The 22,278-nt window shown below is 33.4% G+C and overlaps 1 protein-coding gene across 1 annotated transcript; it reads left to right on the top strand.

Moving 5' to 3' along the window:
* Positions 1-9,385: 9,385 nt before the first annotated feature.
* Positions 9,386-11,089, top strand: LOC128984556 (uncharacterized). The gene has a single exon (XM_054403891.1). The coding sequence runs from the start codon at positions 9,386-9,388 to the stop codon at positions 11,087-11,089; it is 1,704 nt and encodes a 567-aa protein (XP_054259866.1).
* The last annotated feature ends 11,189 nt before the right edge of the window (positions 11,090-22,278 follow it).

The raw sequence follows: 22,278 nt of genomic DNA, 5'->3' as shown, positions 1-22,278 counted from the left end.
TTTGAACGAGTTCGCGATCCAGCATGATCGGATCATGGGAACGGGTGTTTACGGGGGGTTTTATGGGGTAAAAATAGGGTTTTCCCATTTTTGACCCAAAAAACTTAAAATTTTGCAATTTATTTCCAAACCATTTTGTAGAGCTTAAAAAAAACAAATAATTTAGTATATTGAAGCGTTATTATGCGCTTAACGGTTACGGAGAAAATTCCAAAAAATTGTAAATTTAAATTTCCCATGTTATTCTTATGGAGAATAAGTAAACTGTTGTAGTTTGCTTGTTTATGAACGTATTTTGATCAAATTTGGAAAATTATTTTATTTCTCACTAACTATTAACATTGTACAAAAAAAAACACAATTTTACCCTCCCTGATGCAGCAAACCTAAGTACTTGTTAAACTAGTTCTATTTAAATTGGGAATAAATGTTATATTTTTAAGTAGACATTTCAGTGTAAATCCAATCAGTCAAATGGAAATTCGCTTAGTCTGCAGGTTTGCTGCGGCGGGGGTATTATAAACTATTTAATCAATTTACTCAACTGATAATTATGCTTTTAATACTAAATCTTTATTATTTTGTGTTTTTTATGTTTAGGCCCAATTGGATGGTTGGCCCTTCCGCAAAACTTGGTTGGTTGGCCAACCGTAAGACTAAGTGCCAAAATATACCGTTGGCCAACGATCGACAGAAACGTTGGGCCAACGATTTGCCAACGATTTTTGCTTTGGGTATGCTAGGCCAAAGGCGAGCGCACGAGCAAGCACGAGGGAGCAGCGAGTTCGGGGAAACAGCTGATTTCTTGATGTTCCATATAGTTATACAGTAGTTAGTTGTCAAATTGTCTGCTAGCCACTACTAACTTTGCACATGCATCAATCAGCAATCAGCGGTAACACCAGTAGCCTATTATTACCATATAAACACTAGTGTTAAATTTTATATAGTCAATGATATTACTGAATTCGATACTACCTATATATATTGTGATGAATGAATGAATGAATGAATATCGTTTATTCCAAAAAAAAACATAGGCTACAAGCTATGAATATAAACTAAATAAAGTATAATAGACATATACTTTTGTCACTAAAATATATTATACAAGTTTTAATAAAGCCAAATATTATAACAATAAAATAAAGGAACTAGCAGACATAGGCAGTGCTACCTGTGCGTCTGCTAAGTTGCTGTCAAATAGAAAAAAGAAAAATTATTGAATTTTGGAATGGCAATTAAAAAAAGACAATTATTGTCTTTTTTTAATTGCCATTCCAAAATTCAATAATTTTTATAGGTCGTTATTATTATTAGTTAAATAAGTAAATGTATTTCCATGAACACAGTAGGATAGATCTATCACGGCCGCCTCTGATCTACAGGTGAAATGGAAGGATTTAGGACAATTGGGCACAGTTCTAGCAGTTAGAAATGGCTTTATAAAGTCACCAACCCAAACGGCGTTTAGGATATATGGCTTCGTAGTCTACAGTAGCCAATGTTTTGAAATTCATGAATGCAAGTTCGTCATAAGTTTAATTTTTTAAATGTCTATTTGCTCATGACAAACAAAATGTCAAATGGGAGTTTATGGACAATTGGGCGCGGTTTTAGGTATTAAAAATGGCTTTAGAAAGTCACCAAATAGCTTGGAAAATTCAAAATTTTCTCGGGGAAGGACCCATGGACCCCCTGCTTTATTGAGGGTCACCCCGGTATACGGAGGACCCGGCGGTAGCCCCCCCCCCCCCTTGAAAAGGTCATAGAACCGCCACTAAAAGTCCCAGCAAAGGGAGATCACCGGGACCGGTAGTGGGGAATTTTCGCATTTATTTTGAAGGATTTACTGTCACCCAAGCAATTAGTTAACCCCGGTTCGCTTTGTGATAACAGTGTAGCACTCTTTGAGTAGGGATTATGTGTTTGAATTATGTACTATCATTTTCGGTACTATTGATACATCTGTCTGATACCTCTGATCATAAAAAGATCTCTAATATGGCTTTGAGACATAAAGATAGGATTGTCAAAAGACCATATTTTAATACAAATATTTTAATGTGGCACTATTTTGCCTATTTACATTTAGGGATTTAATATAATATCTATTATATTATTAAAGTGATACAATCAAATTTTATGTAAACGGTTAAAGCCATTTACCAAATAAAAATATAGGCATATGGCATATCATAATGAAGCTCAGAGTGGGTAGATTTGCCGAAAAGTATTGATATGGACGAACTCCCTAAGGGCCCTGCCTCACAGGCTGATTTCCAAAGGGCTACGCCTTGCATGTTTTGGAAGAATAATATAGTGAACAACAGCTGGCCAATGCAATTGCCAATATAGTTTGTTTGTTTAATTTTCTTTTACTTATTTTCAGTGTTGGGGAAGCTACTTTTAAAATGTAGCTAGCTACAACTACTGCTACATTTCCAAAAAAGTAGCTTAGCTACAGCTACAGCTACAGTTCCGAAAAAGTAGCTAGCTACAACTACAGCTACAATGAAATGTAGCTACAGCTACAATTTTAGCTACTTTTCCAAAGACGTTACTTTTTTTTCTACGAACATTAGGTAAATGTAAAATTAATTGCAACTACATTTTTAAACAAACATTTAAACAAAAAAGGTCAGTATTGTATCCAACATTACTTGGAAAACAAATTATTCATAGATTGTGTTTAATTTGTTGGCGTATAAACCTAACATTACAACAACAGAACCAAAATAGTTGGGTGCCCCGTCATATTTAGTACATATTTTTAAATATTGCATTATTTTTAAGCGTCTTATATGTAAATTTCATTAAGTTCAAAGGACATACAACCAAACTATATTTTAAAAGCTCATTTTATTTCCTTAATATAGATTCATTTATATATGTCTTATATCAACAATTAAGACCAATAAAACTGTAAAAACGATGATTTAAAATACTTTTTTGTGTTACAGAGCCTAGCCTACTGAAATTGGAGTTTATTGCCTTTCTTTATTTTTAATGTTAAAAACGACATTGCTATAACTTTTAACCATAGTGATAAGTTACTTGTTCTATGAATAACACTTTTCTATGTCAAGAAATCGTCCTTTATTGTCATTATGCATAGGGCAAATTGTGCTTCAACCTAGTTGGTGCAGAAAACAGTATTCAGCAACTTATCCTAAAATCGGCTTTTAATTTAAACATGTTGAAAATTGTAAAGTAAAAATAACATGTAGGCCTACTTGGCTATGTAACAAGTTGGCTATAGTAGGCTTGTTCTTGCAAGGACTAAACAGATATATTCCTAATAATTGAACTTGGAACTTTGTATTCGTCTTAAACCATAGCATAGCAGTAGTATAGTTTGTCGGTGCCGTTTTTTGCGCATCGGCATTTTTGGGCTAACTCCCCACCTTATGCCTAATTGCTAGTACATCTACCATTCCCCTTTCTAGTTGATGTATTATATTTCTATCTTATTTATATATTAGTCATATGAGTTGTTTAATATTGTCATTATAGTTTGTCGGTGTCGTTTTTTGGGCTAACTCCACGCCCCATGCCTAATTGCTAGTACATCTAACATTCCCCTTTCCAGTTGTTGATATGTTGATATATTGTTGTCTATATTACAATCTTATCTATATATATATTAGTCGTAGGAGTTGTTTAATATTGCCATTCTCTTTTTATGTTATTCCAACCATATTGTATGTTATTGCCTTGTGAGTTATTACACCCGGTTTCTGCATATATCATAGTAAACATAAATTTGTTATTATTTAAATTATATATTTATAATTTTTATCATGCCTATGCTTTGAGGATTAGCTATCTGAATGTGAGTTGTAGTTAACACACTTTTGCGAATCCAGGTTGTGGTCTAATGGTTTGACCCTCTTCCCATCAAGGATCTTTTTATCCCGCGGATTAACCGCATGTGAGTCATAGCTATAGCACACTTTTGCAAATCCGGGTTGCAATCATAACGGTTTTATCCCTCTCCACACTCGTACAGTATAAAACATCAAGCCTCCATTTCGCCAGCCAGTATTCGTCTTGAGCCTCTACATACTAAGGTAAGATGTATTTTCTATATTTATTTCCTTTCCTTTAAAATCTAAAGACAACTTTCACGATTTTATCAGAATTAAACAATATTTCACTTTGTTTTGGTTAGCTGTATGATTTTTTTTTCTTCTAGCAAATTTCAATATCTTTATGAATAATAGCAATATTTACTTGGTACTTATGGGCTATGTCGTTAGCCGAAAATGTCAGATGTAAATTAGGAGCGAGTAGTAGATAGAGATGGTTCAGTAACCTGAGTCCTGATATAACTGTATGCTTGTCGAGTAGTTGACCTTGGCACGGAAGAAAGCAAAAGCTTGGATGCGTGGGCTATGATCTTGTTTTAGATTAGGATGTCATTTTATGTTACTAGTGATTGGTTAGCATATTTTAGTTCGATTTTATGTGTTTTGTTAGTTAGATGTGTCTTAAAACAAGACTCAGAAACACGATTTTAGGCTATTAATTAAAATGCGGCAGAAATTGCATACAACCGCTATATTTTCTTAGCTTCTATAAACAAGACCCCTTTTAAAGCTGCCCACATGTTAAGTTTTATCCTTTTTAGACTAGATTATGCATTAATTTATAATATTTGTATTTTTAAGCTTGTATGTGTGGGGTCGAGACTACTATACCAGCCGTCAGGACCATTTCCCTCTTCTTCTAATAATCTTTTAAGGTGTGTATTCACATATAATTTTAGGAGTATAAATAAATGTATATAAATTCTTATCTTGAAAAGAACTATGTATCAGTCTGTTATACTTAAAAACGTACATATATATCATAATATATCAATGACAGTGTTTTAAAAATCAATGAAAACATCGATAAAATTTTTATTTGGGCTGATAAACATGGAAACAAGACCAATTATAATTTAGCATTCATGTTTACGAAACTCAATTGACTTTGACATAGTGAAATCAGTAACTATAAATGGGACAGCTTTACTTTACAATGGTAAATTGAAAAAATGTAAGACACTATAAACTCGACACTTGTTATTTGTATTTGTTAGTTAGATGTTTCTTAAAACAAGACCCAGAAACATGATTTTAAGCTATTAATTAAAATGTGGCAGAAATTGTATACATCCACTATATTTTTTTAGCTTCTATAAACAAGACCCCTTTTAAAAGCATGTAAAGCTTTATTCTTTTTAGGCTAGATTATGTATTAATCCTTAATATTTGTATTTTAAGGTTGTGTGTGTGTGGGGTCTTAGAACGAGACTACGATGACAGCTGTCAGGATCATTTCCTCCTTCTCCTAATAATCTTTTAAGGTGTGTATTAATTTTATCAGCATTTTTATGCATATAAATTCTCATCTTGAAAAGAACTATGTATCAGTCTGTTTTACTTAAAAACGTACATATATAACATCTATTACACTTATTGGGGAGATATATTAGTGGGCATAAGTAAAAGGTGTTTGCAACAATCTACTCACTGAATAAGTTATCGATTTTTTTTTCTTTTTACCTTTACACTTCACTAGAGCAAACTCTGTGATCAATGATATGACTGTAAATCTCGCTGATGCTCTCTAATAAACTCAGAACTAAAGCTTAAGATGTAATGAGTGTACTGACCCTTTTTGTGTTGATTCTAAATTATCAGGTGTGTGAGTGTTTGTGAGTGGATGTATATGCGTGCGTGTGTGAGAGGTGTTAGTATTCTATGTTTTACAAATTTATTCGTTTTTTTTTGTTTTGCATTAAATGTTGTAAATAGACTACAGAATAATATTACACAGTATAATATGATTAGATTTTTATCCAGAGGTTGTGGACGTATAAATAAACCATTTTTATTTCATTACATTTAATTTTACATTGACAATGCTCTTTAAATTTAATTTCTATTTTATTATCAGATAATTAATTGTATGTTAAACATTACTTCATTGACTTTAAATACAGAAGGACTTATAAATCCTCTCATGATAAAAAGTATTCTGACTTTTTTTTATTAGTTTCACAGTGCAAAGGGTAGTATTTACAGCTGTTAACACACTAGATTGTCAATTCAATGAGATGTGTTCAAGCTTCTGACATGTAGAGTTATCACTTTTAAATCCTACTAGATCTGACAAGGGGAAAAGGTCCATATGGCTGGATCCTTCTCTATTTAAAGTCAATGCTTAACATACAAGATTATATATTTTTCTAAAGGTCTTTTTTTTTACTGCTCGTGTGTATTTTTACCCAGATTTTTTTTTATCAGTTGGAGAAAATGATAATATTTCAAGAAGTCAATTATAATTTATTTTGTTAATATTTCAGACTATGTGACATCTCACGTTTTGCCGTAACATCCCAGTTGGATGGTTTTGTAGCTGTAGCTGCCGCTTCTATGTAAGTATATATCTTTTATTATTTCACTATGTACTCTTTTTCTACATTTTGTCGAGACATCTATATATTAATTATGTTTGGCGATTCTTTGTGTCAAAATTGTGGGCGTAGAACATCGGGAGAGGGATCAAATTAAAGGTCATTATCCCGTGACAGGAAGAAAATAAAGTGATTCCTAAAATTTTTACAGAAATTTATAAGTAACATAAAATGTTCTCCATAAGGAATTGGAAAACCATTAATAAAGTTGACCATGCTATATTTGCAAACCAGTATTCAATACATGCAGTTGGTTTTCTTCTTAGCCAGTTAACTCTGCAATTTGCTATATACTATATCAAAACCAGGAATATCGGTTATCTATAATTGTGCTTTGTGCCAACTGTCTATATTGACTTGACAACTGGCAAATGGAACCCAAAAATCATAAAAATATTAATCTATTTGGCTAATAAAACTGTTCGTTTTGTATAGTACTAATTAGTTAAAGTTTCATCACGATCTGATGTGTATAAAGGCCGAATAGATAACAACAGAGATACTTTTAAAGCATTATTAATTTGTACATCTTGATAAATAAATAATTTGATTCTTGATTTGTTTGAATGTTAAAATATGTTGTTTTATATCTTCAACTTTTTAGGGTACATAGAGTCGTTGATCATAATCTTGTACCTAGTAATTTATTAATAACTGACTAAGATGATTTAATTCTCTGCAAAATTTCAAATTTTATACATTTACACACAAGTAACTAAAATTCTCTAAATTATTATTTAACACCGCAACAGAGTATGGCTCCATAACAGTTAATAACGGTGGTCCTTCTTAAATGACGGTCGCGAGTATGTCTGTACCAAAGAGTCTGCCAAGGCTGTCGACCTTGCAGCTACAAACTGGTTGTTGAAAGTGAGAGTTATCAGGATGTTGACTCGGGGTCCCGCTAACACCGAAAATATTTTTTGTCGTGTTTACGGTTCTAGATATTAGAGTTATCGCTGCTAAATACTTAGTATCGTGTTGTATAGTCGTGTATAAATTAATAGTTCCTAGTAAAATATACATTTTGATATCAAAATATTAGTATTTTTTCGTTTGGTCACAGGTATTGGGAACGTCATGGCGTCAACGAGTACAGCCCAAATTGAGTGCAGCCTCTGTCCAAATTACATATTCTCAACGCCGGACGAGTTAGAATCACATTTTAAAGAATCCCACCCGGACAGGTTTTACTGTGGCATATGTTTTGCTCTTGGGATTGTAAGGCATTATAATGAAAGGCGCCGTTTGAATGACCACATTAGAGATTGTCATTCGGATAAAAGATTTCCTTGTACGTTTCCAGGCTGCGGCAAGACGTATCTTAACAAGAGAAATTTAATGCAGCATTACAAATTCAAGCATGTAAAGACTGAGGGTCACAAATGTACCATTTGCAAAAAGATATTTCCACGCCACAATGATTATTTAAGACATATTAGAACTTGCAACAAAAAGGCTAAGCGGCAGTATAAATGTTCGGAAGAATTGTGTGAAACCACATTCTCTACACTTAAATCCTACAAACAGCATTTAAAGAACACACACCATAAAGTGGGCAATAAATATTGCTGTCCTAATTGCGACACACTTTTTGCTAAAAACGATAAATTAGAAGAACACATGGATGAGACCTGTACCGGTGACAACATTCTAAAAAATACAAATATCATTCTAACTCCGGTTCAACACAAAAACATATCTTTTAAATATGCTTTATTGTGTAAATTTGCTCAAGCAGACCCCACAAAAGCCTTTGAATTTGAAAATGAATATGACTGGAGCAATATCACTTTTCCCGTTTTGAGACCGGACAATGATTTTATTGCACAGTTTGAAGCAAGAAATAATTGTAGCTTATCTATTTTCTTTATACATGCCGGTCGAATACTCCCATGGAACCCACCCAAGGACAACTTAGACAACAACATAGACTTATTGTATGTAAATGGCACGTTCCACTACATTAAAGACTTTGATGCTCTCGTTGGACTACAACTTGGAAATTTACATCGGCGGGCTTGCGTTTGTAGAAGATGTGGGCAGCGATTTTACGATAGAACTGGACTGACTGCTGTACAACAGTTGGATAGGCACAAACCTACTTGCGATCCTGATAACCCCACTAAATTCGAAATGCCCATTGGAGATAAGGCTCATATGAAATTTCAAAACTACAATAGACAGAAAATGATTAGATTTATTGCTTATTTAGATTTTGAGGCGTTAAATGTACCACAAGTTTCAACTGGCAACACTACCATTCTACAAAAACATTGCCCTTTTGCTGCATCTTACCTCCTACTGGATGAAGAAGGACAGTATACTAAACCTCTTCGAGAATACTGCGGATTGGATGCGCCACAAAAAATATTGTCTATGCTTATGGACGATGTTCGGGAAATTGAGTCTATTCTCTACAGCAATAGGATTAAGCAGATACCAGTATTAACAGAGGAACAACAGCGACAATTTGATAACTGTACAACCTGTCATGTTTGTGGCAAGGGCGAATTTACACTTAACAACCCAAAATCAATTGATCATAATCATTTGACTGGCCAATATCGTGGATGTTGTCACAGGATCTGTAATCTTTTTTATAGAGATCAAAAACACATTCCAGTAGTGGTGGCTAACCTAGCGCGGTACGATTCGGCATTCATAATACCGAACCTCGGACAAGTGAAAGTCGTACCAAACACTAACGATAAATTCACATCGTTTTCTAAGACTGTGGGAAAGATGGAACTCCGTTTCATAGACTCTTTTAAGTTTATGCCTCGCAGTCTTAGTGAATTATGTAATAACCTACAGAATGATCAAAAGAAAATTTGTAGGAAGTTTTTTCCTAGCGAGGAAGACTTCAACCTTATAATAAGGAAGGGTGTCTATCCTTATAATTATCTAACAGACATGTCAAAATTTAGTGAGACATCACTCCCACCAATTGAAGCATTCCACAACTCCTTGACAGATGAAGAGTTAAGTTCAGAAGAGTATGAACATGCCTGCAAGGTGTGGTCACACTTTAATATTGCTAATCTTGAAGAATATACAATGCTATATTTACGGACAGATGTGATTATCCTTGGAGATGTTTTCCAAAACTTTAGGAAGATTGTACACTCGACTTATGGTTTGGACCCTGCATATTATTTCACCGCTCCAGGTCTCGCATTTGATGCCATGCTAAAAATTACTGATGTACGGCTCGAGTTGCTAACTAGCAGAGAGATGCACGACTTCTGCAGAAGGGGGATGAGAGGTGGATTTGTAACGGCACCCCTAAAGTATTATAAAGCCAACAATTATTACATGGGGGAGTTATATAATAAGGAGGAGGCATCATCCTACATATACAACATAGACATGAACTCACTTTATGCAACAGCCATGTGCCAACCCCTTCCTTATGGAGGATTTGAATGGTCTGACATTGACGAATTGGAAGGCATCTTAGAAGCTGGCGAGGATTCGGAATTTGGAGCATTTTTAGAAGTGACCATGGAATACCCTGAACATCTCCACGAAGCCCATGGAGACTACCCTTTTCTTCCGACTCAAGAAGAAAACGAGGACGGTAATATGTGCCTCATGGCCACTGTTCGTGACAAGACCAACTATGTACTGCACCATACTAGTCTACAGCTAGCTATGAAACATGGTCTTGTTCTCAAACATGTACACAGGATCCTAAAATTCAAACAATCAAAATGGTGTGAGAAATTCATCCTTTTGAATACAGAGATGCGTAAACAATCTAAAAACAAATTTGAAGAAGACTTTTACAAAGGGTTTTCAAATTCCGCATTTGGTAGATCTATAATGAAACTGGATGATCGTGTCAATATTAAGATTGCGAAGACCAATCAACAAGTGGACAAGTTCTCAAGAAGTAGACTATTTAAAGAGTTTTATGCTGTGTCAGAGGACACCCTAGTCTTCGTCATGCATAAACCCAAAATTATATTCAATACTCCAATATACATGGGTGTTGCTATATTAGACATCAGTAAAACTATAATGTATTCGTTTTATTATGACTATTTAAAACCTATGTATGGAAATAAAATTAGAATGGGGTACAGTGATACAGATAGTATTCTAGCCCACATATATACACAAGACTTGTACCAGGACCTAAAAAATAGTCCAATCTTCACCAGGCTTGACACATCCAACTACCCTAAGAATCATATTTTGTACCAGGCTGGGAGACGTTTTGGTTTGGGCCTGGCAAAGGACGAAGCTGCTGGAGATTTGCCAGTAGAATATGTAGGGCTGTGCTCCAAAGTGTACAGCAAGAAGAAATTGATACTGGAGACAGGACAAATAGTGGTTTACGGTATGAAGGCTAAGGGGACACAAAAATCGATGTTGCGAAAACATGTGACCTTCGACGACTACTTTCAAAGTTTGATGTCTCGAGGGAATTTTGAAATGAAGCTCCCGTTTACACGCATTTCAAGCAGTAGAATGCAAATCACTACTGTTACAGGATTTAAAACTGCTCTACGATGCCACGATCCGAAACGTTTCCTCTGCTCTGACAGGATACACACCCTCCCCTTCGGGGAACACAAATTCACATCACAGTCACAGCTAGTTGTTACATAACATAAAATTTGTGTAAAAATTGTGTGAAATGTGTAAAATTTGAGTAAATTTTTCACGCAAATTAACATCAAAGTTACAGTAAGTTGTTATATTGTGTGAAGTGTTTGTACAAATTGTGTAAAACATGTGAAATTTGAGTAAAATATTTTTACATAAATTAACATCACGGTCAAAGTTAGTTGTTAAATTACATGAAATGTGTGAAATTTGTGTACAAATTGTGTGAAATGTGTGAAATTTAAGTAACTAATTCACATGAAAGTCTCAGGCCACAGTCAATTGTTGTGTTTGATAACATTATTAAACATTTTTAGCATGAAAATATAACTAATTTTACTTTTAGAAACGTACACAAACATGTATATTATTATTCAAACAAGGCATTGTATTTCATTTAATCAATCCACAAATTCCAGGATTGATTTTCATAATTAACACGGATAGGGTAAAAACAAGTAGCAAATATTATTTTTATTTTCTTGTCATAAAGTATTGTACTGTTGTATATGTATGTTTAAATAACTTTTACATTTAGATAAAAAGTTGTAGCTCATCATGATAATTGACTCTCAGATTTACATTGCATAGCCGTAGTGATTTGTCTATTATAATGATAACACAAAAGTAATATTATAAATAGTTCATGTTACAATTCAATATGATAAATGTATTTGTTAATGTATAGTACGTTCACTTGATGTTTACAACTCAAGGGGACAAATATCAGAGTATTTGATGTAAAAACTCATACATATTCTAGTAACAAATTTGTAATAGTATTGATGCTATATTGTACAATAAACCTCTTAACGTCATGAAAATGTAGTACTTTTTATCCCTAGTTAAGGTTTGAAGGTGATGATTATTTGTAGATTTAATTCTTGCAACATTCTCATAGTAATCTTGCACAGTTACAAGACAGATTAAATAATATAAGTCTATAGAGATGTTTAGCTTTGACAATATCTTTACTATATCCAGAGGTATAAAAAAAAGTGCAAGTCACGTTCTATTTCCTTGTAAAGGTCCTCTGTAACATAGAAATCTTTTGTTCTTAAATTTGACATTTGTATTAGTGTCTTCAAATTACAAGGTTGTAAGCTATTTTAAGTTAATTTTTAATTTTAGAGTATTTTCTTGTAGCAAGACTTAAAATCACTTGTATCTCAAAAATTTCAAACGATACAGCAAAACGGAACAATAATAAAAAACAATAATACATCTAAAAATTAAGACAATTTTAAATATTATTTCATATGGATGACTCTAAAGGTAAGAGGTATTTATGCAATATAGTTGGAATAACATAAAAAGAGAATGACAATATTAAACAACTAATACGACTAATATATAGATAAGACAAAAATATAGACAACAACTGGAAAGAGGAATAGTAGATGTACTAGCAATTAGACATGGGGCGGGGAGTTGACAACGCACCTCAAAAAACGATACCGACAAACTAAACTGACAATATTAAACAACTCATACGCCTAATATATATAGATAAGATAAAAATATAGACAACAACTAGAAAGGGGAATGGTAGATGTACTAGCAATTAGGCATAAGGTGGGGAGTTAGCCCAAAAATGCCGATGCGCAAAAAACGGCACCGACAAACTATACTACTCATAGCCTAGGAATAGTCCTAGATACAAGAGCTGTTAACAGGAGCAAACTTTGCTAATTTTTCAATGTAAGTTTCATGTTATATGGAGATTTTTCGTTACAATCATCATGTAGTCTAGGCATATCTTAAATCTCATCAGGTAATTTCCTCTTTGTTAATTTAGTAAACATTTGAAAAATATTCGTAATCTAACCAAGGAAGGGCTTGTGATGATGAACAACAATCAACAGCTGAATCAAAGGTTGATAGACCAGCTTTCTCATTAAGTTAAGGTTTAGTGTTGGTGTCCATTAAAACCCAAGTTGAAACACTATCGATATAATAAAGAAACTAAATTGATTACTAATTTCCCTGCCAACCACTTGCAAGCATTCAATGATTCAATAGCTTCTCTTGTCACCGGTAACGTTTAAACGTCGTCTGCATCTAGCGATTTTATTTTATCTGACAGTAATCATAGAGTAGTAAATTGGAAATGAGAGCCAAAAATTCGGATAACACTCATTTAATGACCTCCATGTCCACACAACGTTGTAATAGGGAATGAAACGGCTGCCACCAGCTGTATGAAGCCAAGAAAGTAGGCCTATTTTTTTTGAAAATCTCAGTTTGATATTGAAAGAGGTTGTTTCACGTAAGGTTGAGGTTATGATAAAAATCACTATATCAAACATGGTTAATGTAGCGAGAAAAGTAGCTAAAATTCCGCTACAACTACTTTAAAAATGTAGCTAGCTACAGCTAAAGCTACAAAATCTTAAAAGTAGCGTAGCTACAGCTAACGCTACAAAAAAAGTAGCGCGCTACTGTAGCGTCGCTACTTGTAGCGCGCTACTTCCCAACACTGCTTATTTTATCATTTACTTTGATTTCCTAAAAGAGGTGCGGTGAATGGACAGTGAAGATATTTCTACCTGTTTGATACAAGTGAGTGACTAAAGGTGATCGAAACACGATGAATATGAGATTAACTAACGATGTATGTTGTTCGTTCCAAGAGGTTGTCACTGATCTTTAACAGGTCGCCATTTCATTGTAAAGTATTAAAGTATTAAAGACGTGGAGGAGAGCGGCGAGTTCAGGTACAACCGTACCCACATCGGCCACCTCAGGACGTAAGGTATGAAGGTTCCACTGCTTTTAACATCCTTTAAGATGAGAATTTCTCAAACTTGGGCCCTTTGAAATATAAAGTCAAAGTTGATTAAATTAATTTGATGGTGACTTCTGTACACCCGTGAATTCGCGGGTAGAACCTCTTGTCCTTAATTTAAAACTAGATAACATGTTTGTTAAGAGAAGAAAAAACATTATTTACATTCTCTTTTACTCTTTACTAAAATAATTAATCACAGTAACTTATATCCCAAACAGTAAGGGAGGGCCTTTAATTAGGTTATTCTTAGCTGTGGGAGTGTGTTCCGTTGTTAAAATTTTAGATGTTTTATCGGGATCACATCATTTGTCCGAGTTTTCAACTGTCCGAGTTTGTTAAAAATTACAAAATATTAGAAAAATCATTTGTCCGAGTTTTCAACTGTCCGAGTTTTGATAAATAACCAATAATAATTAGATAAATCAACTGTCCGAGTTTTCATTTGTCCGAGTTTTTAAATTATTTAAAAAAATATCAAAATATCATTTGTCCGAGTTTTCAACTGTCCGAGTGGGGGCAACATCAAAATGTGACACTGCGCGCCGAGACTAGCGTGTCTAAAGCGCCTGTTCAGAAGTCGATGTGAACTCAGGCATTGTGCGAGAGCCCCTCACGTCGAATTAAGAAAAATTATTTTATTTTTATATAAGACTAATTTTACAATTATTAATTATAAAATTAAACTCTCATCACCTAACACAACCAACCAAACTTGCTGATAATATAAAATACCCCCGCCATTATTATACTATCAGCAAGTTTGGTTGGTTGTGTTTGGTGATGACAGTTTAATTTTATAATTAAAAATTGTAAAATTAGTCTTATAATAAAAATAATATAATTTTAGCGAATTTCCCATATAGGGAATAAGCTATTACCGTAGTACTCATGGTAAGACCTGGACGCGGGACCGATTTTTTGTTTTGTTTTGAGGTCCCTAGAGGCCAAAAACACCATCCGTTCAAATTCATATATATATATATATATATTTATAACATATTGATGTATACAATAACAAAATATTTATATATATATATATATGTGTGTCCGTCAGCACGATAACTCGAGCAAAAATGATCCGATTTTGATGAAATTTGGTACAAACGTGTAAACCTAAGTTTATTCAAACGAGTTCGTGATCCAGCATGATCGGACCATGGGAACGGGTTTTTACGGGGGGTTTTATGGGGTAAAAATAGGTTTTTCCCATTTTTGACCCAAAAAACATAAAATTTAGCAATTTATTTCCAAACCATTTTGTAGAGCTTCAAAAAACAAATAATTTAGTATATTGAAGCGTTATTATGCGCCTAATGGTTACGGAGAAAATTCCAAAAATTTGTAAATTTAAAATTCCCATGTTATTCTTATGAAGAATGAGTAAACTGTTGTAGTTTGCTTGTTTATGAACATATTTTGATCAAATTTGGAAAATGTTTTTATTTCTTACTAACTATTAACATTTTACAAAAAAAAAACAGTTTTACCCTCCCTGATGCAGCAAACCTAAGTACTTGTTAAACTAATTCTATTTAAATCGGGAATAAATGTTATATTTTTAAGTAGACATTTTAGTGTAAATCCAATCAGTCAAATGGAAATTCGCTTAGTCTGCAGGTTTGCTGCGGCGGGGGTATTTCTTAAGTCGACGTGAGGGCCTCTCGTGGCTCGCACAATGCCTGACTCCTTCACAGAAGGGGTTCACATCGACTTCTGAACAGGCGCTTTAGACACGCTAGTCTCGGCACGCATTGTCACATTTTGATGTTGCCCCTACTCGGACAGTTGAAAACTCGGACAAATGATATTTTGATATTTTTTTAAATAATTTAAAAACTCGGACAAATGAAAACTCGGACAGTTGATTTAACGAAATATTATTATTATTTAAACCATACTCGGACAGTTGAAAACTTGGACAAATGATTTTTCAAATATTTTGTAATTTTTAACAAACTCGGACATTTGAAAACCCGGACAAATGAACCTCACCCGTTTTATCTATGCTTTAAGTAATAATCGATCATTTAACTTTTACTTCCATCCATGACTTTTAGAAGAGGCGAATAATTGGTTAGGGTTCACTTACTCTACGAATCATTGACACAATGAGCCTCCAAATATGTAATTCTTAAAACACATGGCTCACTTACTCTACAAATCATAGTCTATACGAGCTTCGTAAATAATATTGAAGGTTCACTTGCACTACAGGCTCGTATACTATACGAGCCGATCAAAAATATCAAATAAATGAAGAGGGTTCACTTACTCTACAGATCATAGTGCCTATGAGCCAAGCGTATGAATTCTTGAATAATTCAGGAATAAGCTCGTATAGTATACGAGCCAAAATACTGAATTTAAATAAATTACAGGAGTAGGCTCGTATACTATACGAGCCTATTTCATGATAACTATTACACAAATAGAAGACGGCTCACTTACTCTACAGTTCATTGGCACAATGATCTGTAGAGTAAGTGAACCCTCTACAAATATTAGAAGGCTCACTTACTCTACGGTTCATTTAGCTACTCGTCGCGCGGTTTGCAGCGCATCGTTGCAGGCGTGTATGGTAAACCAATACCGCAGTTCTGCCGGCGTGAAAGAGAGCTTGTTATGTTAATGCATTGTTGAATTTTTAACTTGTGTACTCGTTGCTAGAAATCAAGCAATTATCAAGTACCGGTATTACAGGAGCTATTTAAGGAGTTATTACAGACTTAATTTTCAATTAATTAAAAAGACTCACGTAAAAGCTTATGCAACTAATGGAATTACTTACTGTGTTATGAACATTTCTATATAATTAAAGTTGTAAATATTTTAAAATTGTTTAGAAGATTGCCTTTTTAGTGTTTTCTACAAACGTGTCTCAACTTTGTAACGTTATTTCCAAGATCAATTATCTTCTATTTAGTGGAATTGGCCTTAAGAGGAGACCCAAAATAAAAATTCATCATTGTTACAAAAGTCATGGTTTATTTAAAATAAAACAGTTTCTTCTAAACACTTTCAAAACCAAACCCAAAATCAAACTGAAATTTATTTACTTCCATTAGTTTTCTTTAAATATAAAAAATCAACAAATTTAAAACATTCGGCTAATATTTTTTATGGGACATTTTAAAACCATTAATCACTGGTACACACTTGAGCCCTGTGAACAAACAAACCCGTTCCTAGCTTATCTGTCTACAATACAAATACATATTTCTTTAATGTTTCAAACTTCTTTAAATTGAAAAGCTAAACAATTGAATTAAAATCCTTCGAAATTAAATTAGGTTACATTAATTTCTTCCTGAATGAAATAAAATTTACAATTGCTAAACTTTTCTAGAAACTTTAAAAACTTTACTTTAATTAGCATTTATTATTTTTAGATCCAAATTTAACTCTATTAAATAAGTTCTAAAAGAATAAAAAAGGTGCATTTTATATTTACATCTTTTACTAATTGAAAGAAAAGTTAAATATCTAATAAGAAAACTTCTATGGTCTTTCTTGTTATTACAATAATTAGCAGAGAGGGAGGGATAAAAGTGAATGAATTAAAATAACATAAAAAATAAAATAAACTTACTACTCATTGAGTAGGCTGCAGAAAATTCACCCCAGGTCTGGACACTGTACATCTACACTCTTGAACTAACAACCCCACATGGAAGCAGCTCCCTTATATAAGACATCTCAGTTCTGGAACCTTCTACCCCTACTCTGGCCAGCACATGCACTGGACCAGGTGATAAGGAAGCTTCCAGAGCTTTCTTATCAAGAAGTCTTGCTACTGCAGGCTACTCTTGACTATTGTAAATGTAAAACTTTATTTCAAATCATTACAACAAAAAATAAAATAAAAATTATTTTCTCAAATTTCTATATGAAACTAAACCATGTTACAACTTAAACACATAGCCGCAATAATGTTAATGTGCATGAGCATTTTCGCCAATGATAATGTACCAATGTCGACCGTACCAATGTCTAAACTTCACTTTCAAATGGATTTGTTGTTAAATTTTTTTATATTTATACATCATACATAATTTAAATGTTTTTACGTGACAAAATAACGAAATATAACAAGCTAGATTACATACAATATAATTTAGGCTTGAGCTAATCGAAAACTGTAGTTTTCGCATACTTGTCTTAACTTACAGATTCAATTACATCCTTTGTTTACCAAACAAGATATTTACATTTATTGAAAAAATAACACTTAGACAGATCAATAATTGTAAATTACGATGACAACTGCATTTACATAACAATCATTATATAAAGAAGTATGTTTTTGTGACAAAGAGGTCAAATAGAAATTTCTTTTAGAACTATATAATTTATAAAGACCGGCCTTTTACAGTAATACGAGAGGTCGTCCAGTGGTCGAAACTCGACCAAAAATATGTAATGTACTCACTTCTCTATTTTCACCCCACACTGTAAATAAAACATGTGATTGGAGTTTCTTCCATTTGTTTTGATTTTCTGTTTATATTTCGTTGTTATTTCGTCACCAGCATGGCAACGCATAAAATCCATGTTAATTTTTTCAAATTTTCAATCTCATTTTTTGTGCTTATCTTTGAGCCTATTTAAATTTATAAAGGGATTCTGCACACCTACAGGAAAATTGCTTTCTAACGGTATGCGCAGATTTACCCCACGATGCACACAAGCTGAGAAAAAAGGTTTTAAAGAAACATGCTTGCCTATTAATATATAGATAGATAGATGGTTTACAGTACTTATTAATTGCGCAGTTGTTAAATGCCCTTATAAACATATGAAAATTAAAAATTTAAATTATTAAATCATTTTCTTTACAAACTCATGAACAATACAAAACGTTCGCTGACCCCTCATAGAAATGAAAAGTAAAGATGATCGCAAGATCTCAAGTTCAAGTCACGTTCTCATGGGCAAAGACCTGGCTGAGAACAAGCCAGGCATAGATTGAATTTCGATTTTAATGAATAAAGTGTAAAGAAAATGGCCTGATCTGTAGTTTTGCAAAGTGTTTTTAAATTTTTGAAATCTTTATTAGTTTGGGCAGGATTATTCATCAAAGTTAGGTTTTCTCCCATAAGATTAACATGGAGGAATCTAAATATTTAATTGGAAACTTTGTGTCCACTAATTCGAGAGAACGGCTGGGCGTAGAAACTTGGTAGAGGTGTCCAAATAAAGGTTTTGGTCTGTAGATGAGTTATCAAAAGAAAAACTAAGTAAATTCCCTTAGGGCTCTGCCCCAGAAGCCGTTAAAGATCCCTCCACAGATTTGTTTACATTTTGGTCATGTGGATAATACTTTTTAATGAAACAGCTGTTAATTTTTAAACTGTATTTTAAACAACACACATTTATTAGGAGTTACTGAACTGTCCAAAAGAAGTATTTGCAATGTTATTTTCTGTTTGTAATCTATTATATTATTAAAGTGATACAATCAAATTTTATGTAAACGGTTAAGGTCATTTACCAAATGAAAATATAGGCATATGGCACATCAAAATGAAGCTTAGAGTGTGTAGATTTGCCGAAAAGTATTGAAATGAACGAATTCCCTGAGGGCGCTGCCCCACAGGCTGATTTCCAAAGGGCTACGCCTGGCATGCTTTCAATGTTTAAATGATTTAATTTAATTTAGTTAATGAAACAGCTGGTCTGTACAATGAACTGGTGTTTGTTTATTTACTCGAAAAAGACGTTGGTGTTGTGAATGTAGATTGAGGATGGTTAGTGAGGTTGTAGGCTATACGTTTTGTAAAGTATTGCTCAAAGTTTCATTTTTTAATTTAAGAGTAAGCTACATGTCAAGAGGCTTGACTAAAATTGAAGGATTATGGTTAAACATGTTATTCATGAAGGGTATTGCTAAAGTATGCTAAGGTATGTTGCCATATTCTTAGGGATCTATTAACATCAAAAGTAGGGGTTTGAAAGTAAGTAGGTTTACGCTGTTTGCGCTTTTAAATCAGTTTATATTTTCAAACTAAATCATAGAGTTGCTGTATTTTAAAACACACATCAGCACCACTTTAATAGCTCTCTAGGTCACATTTTCTTCCCGTTGCAAAGCACGGGTATAGCAGCTTGTAGCTATTTACTTTACAAGAGTAGTAAGAGCGTTTTTACATCACGCAGGTGAAGGTTGTGCAACGAGCGGAAGCGAGTTGCATAATTTACCTAAGTGATGTATAAACACGCTAACGTACAAGATTTTACCTGACCCGACAATATACAGGAGGTTGAGGTTACGAACAATATTAATCATTATCCATTTCACTCATCTTCTAACAGTAACGTTCATTTACAAACAAAAGCTAGGTTAGGAAAATTCTTCAAAACATAACAATAAAATTCAAGAGCACAGCTGATTTCTAGCGTTGAACGTCGTTGGCTCCATAGATGTATATTTTTTAAGTTAATCACTAAATGTTATTTAAATGGGTTTCATTACATCACCGAGTGAGTTTTTGATACTTTACATCACTCGAGAAGTAAGGAAGTTGTATACATCACGCTTGGGATAGGGAAGTTTAACATGGCGGGTTAGGTAAAATTAATTTTCTTCTGTATCATGTCATGTTTTTCAATATAACGTTTCATTACGAAATCAGTTAAAAATCCTTTTATCACAGTAACTCTTTCAATCATTTCTTATTGAACTATCTTATATCTATTGTACGGGTTGCTGTCTGCCTTTTTCACCACTTTTGTCTATATTTTATCATATTATCTTTGACTATCAATGATATTATTCTAGACAGATCATCATAGGTTCATGAAATTATTGTCATACATGTTTTCAAACGTTGGACAAATCTTCGATTGTGTTATACAATACACAATAATACAAGTGCAAAAGGACACGTTGCCCATATGAGCCGTGTCCATATTTTGTTAAATTAATAATAGTTTAGAGCAACTGGATAAAACATTTTACAATATTTATGTAGAAATATGTGTATGATTTAGAAAGTCATTAAGCTGGAAAACTTCAATTTACTGCAGACTTTTCAGAGAGGTTACTTTGATTTATTCATTCAACACAGAAACCTTGCCTAAAATGGTATACCTATCTTGAATTATTTGCAGTGGCCTATATTACGGACCGTGGCCCACTGGGTTGGTAACAAAATTTAAAATAACACGACATTTTGGCTGTAAACAATAGCATAAAGAGTAAGTACTATTTAAGCAGCTACTGTCGTGACGTAAAGGTCATATTCCTTTTAATTTAGATCACATCATCCTTTATAGGATACGTTGATTAACAATGCATGTAAACGTCGATATTAACGTAACAGCCAATTTACAGTACTTATTTTTATTTTTGGAAATGTTAAATTGCTATGTTATTTGCATTATTTCTTGCCAATGAAGCTGCGCGACCATTTAAACAAGGAGGTCCCTAAAAGTTCAAGAATAAATGCCATCTCCACTTCAAGTACATTCCACTACACCTAACATTCTGTAGAGAGATTATATTGACAACTTTATGAAAATGATAAGGCTGAGACAGCTAACTGCCATCCCCCATGTCACGCAATTCCAGCTTTAACAGTAACCCCACAACCAATTTTTCAAAACTATGCTGGAGGGTTATTTGTTGAACAGAAGTACGATAAGAACTGACGCGTTGTGACGAAGGAAAACTCCCTTTGAAGTTTCAGGCATTTGACATGTCTCACATATCTAAGTTTTCGACCAATCGTAAACTAACTTTTTTTACTTCATTAATACTATCAATCCTTATTGCCTTTATTATTCACTTTATTCCAAAAACATAAATCGCAATAGCGGACACCAACTTACACGGTCAAACTCAAGTGGTAGACTGACTGACTAGTTTACCAAAGCGTCAAATTCGACTAAACAAATTTTATATTTTGGATAGGAAATAAGAATAATACTGTGACAGAAGTTAGTGCTCAAAAGTCTATAAATTTCCTGGGAAACGGAAGCTATATGCGTTCCCACGCATGATGCCTTTTAATGCTAGTGGGACGATTTTTGCAGATGACTCTTTATATAATAATTATATTGAAACTGAATTTACACTACACATAGGTTGTAAACTTAAAGGAATTTTTCAAAATATGCTATTTTACTAACTTCAATGCATTTTTCAAAGCGGTTTTTTACAATTGTAACTATATATTTGCATAGATTTTAATTGTTGTTTCAAACTTCAAATTCTCTTGCAAATTGATTGGCCCTCAAGGTCCTGCGATCTTACACCGTTATATTTTTCTGTTTGGGGGATCATTAAAAATAAAGTTTTTGCCGAACAACCCCTAGATAATGTCGACATTAATTTTGCAAGAAGACTCAATATTTTAAACTAGTGTCCCTGTTGCTCGAATTCGAGCAAATGCTAAGTATT

The sequence above is a fragment of the Macrosteles quadrilineatus genome, unplaced genomic scaffold, assembly GCF_028750875.1.
Source record: "Macrosteles quadrilineatus isolate MER2022 unplaced genomic scaffold, UCM_ALF_1.0 Scaffold_2__2_contigs__length_208266976, whole genome shotgun sequence".
NCBI classification, from domain to species: domain Eukaryota; kingdom Metazoa; phylum Arthropoda; class Insecta; order Hemiptera; family Cicadellidae; genus Macrosteles; species Macrosteles quadrilineatus.
This window is presented reverse-complemented; position numbering and strand designations above follow the sequence as displayed.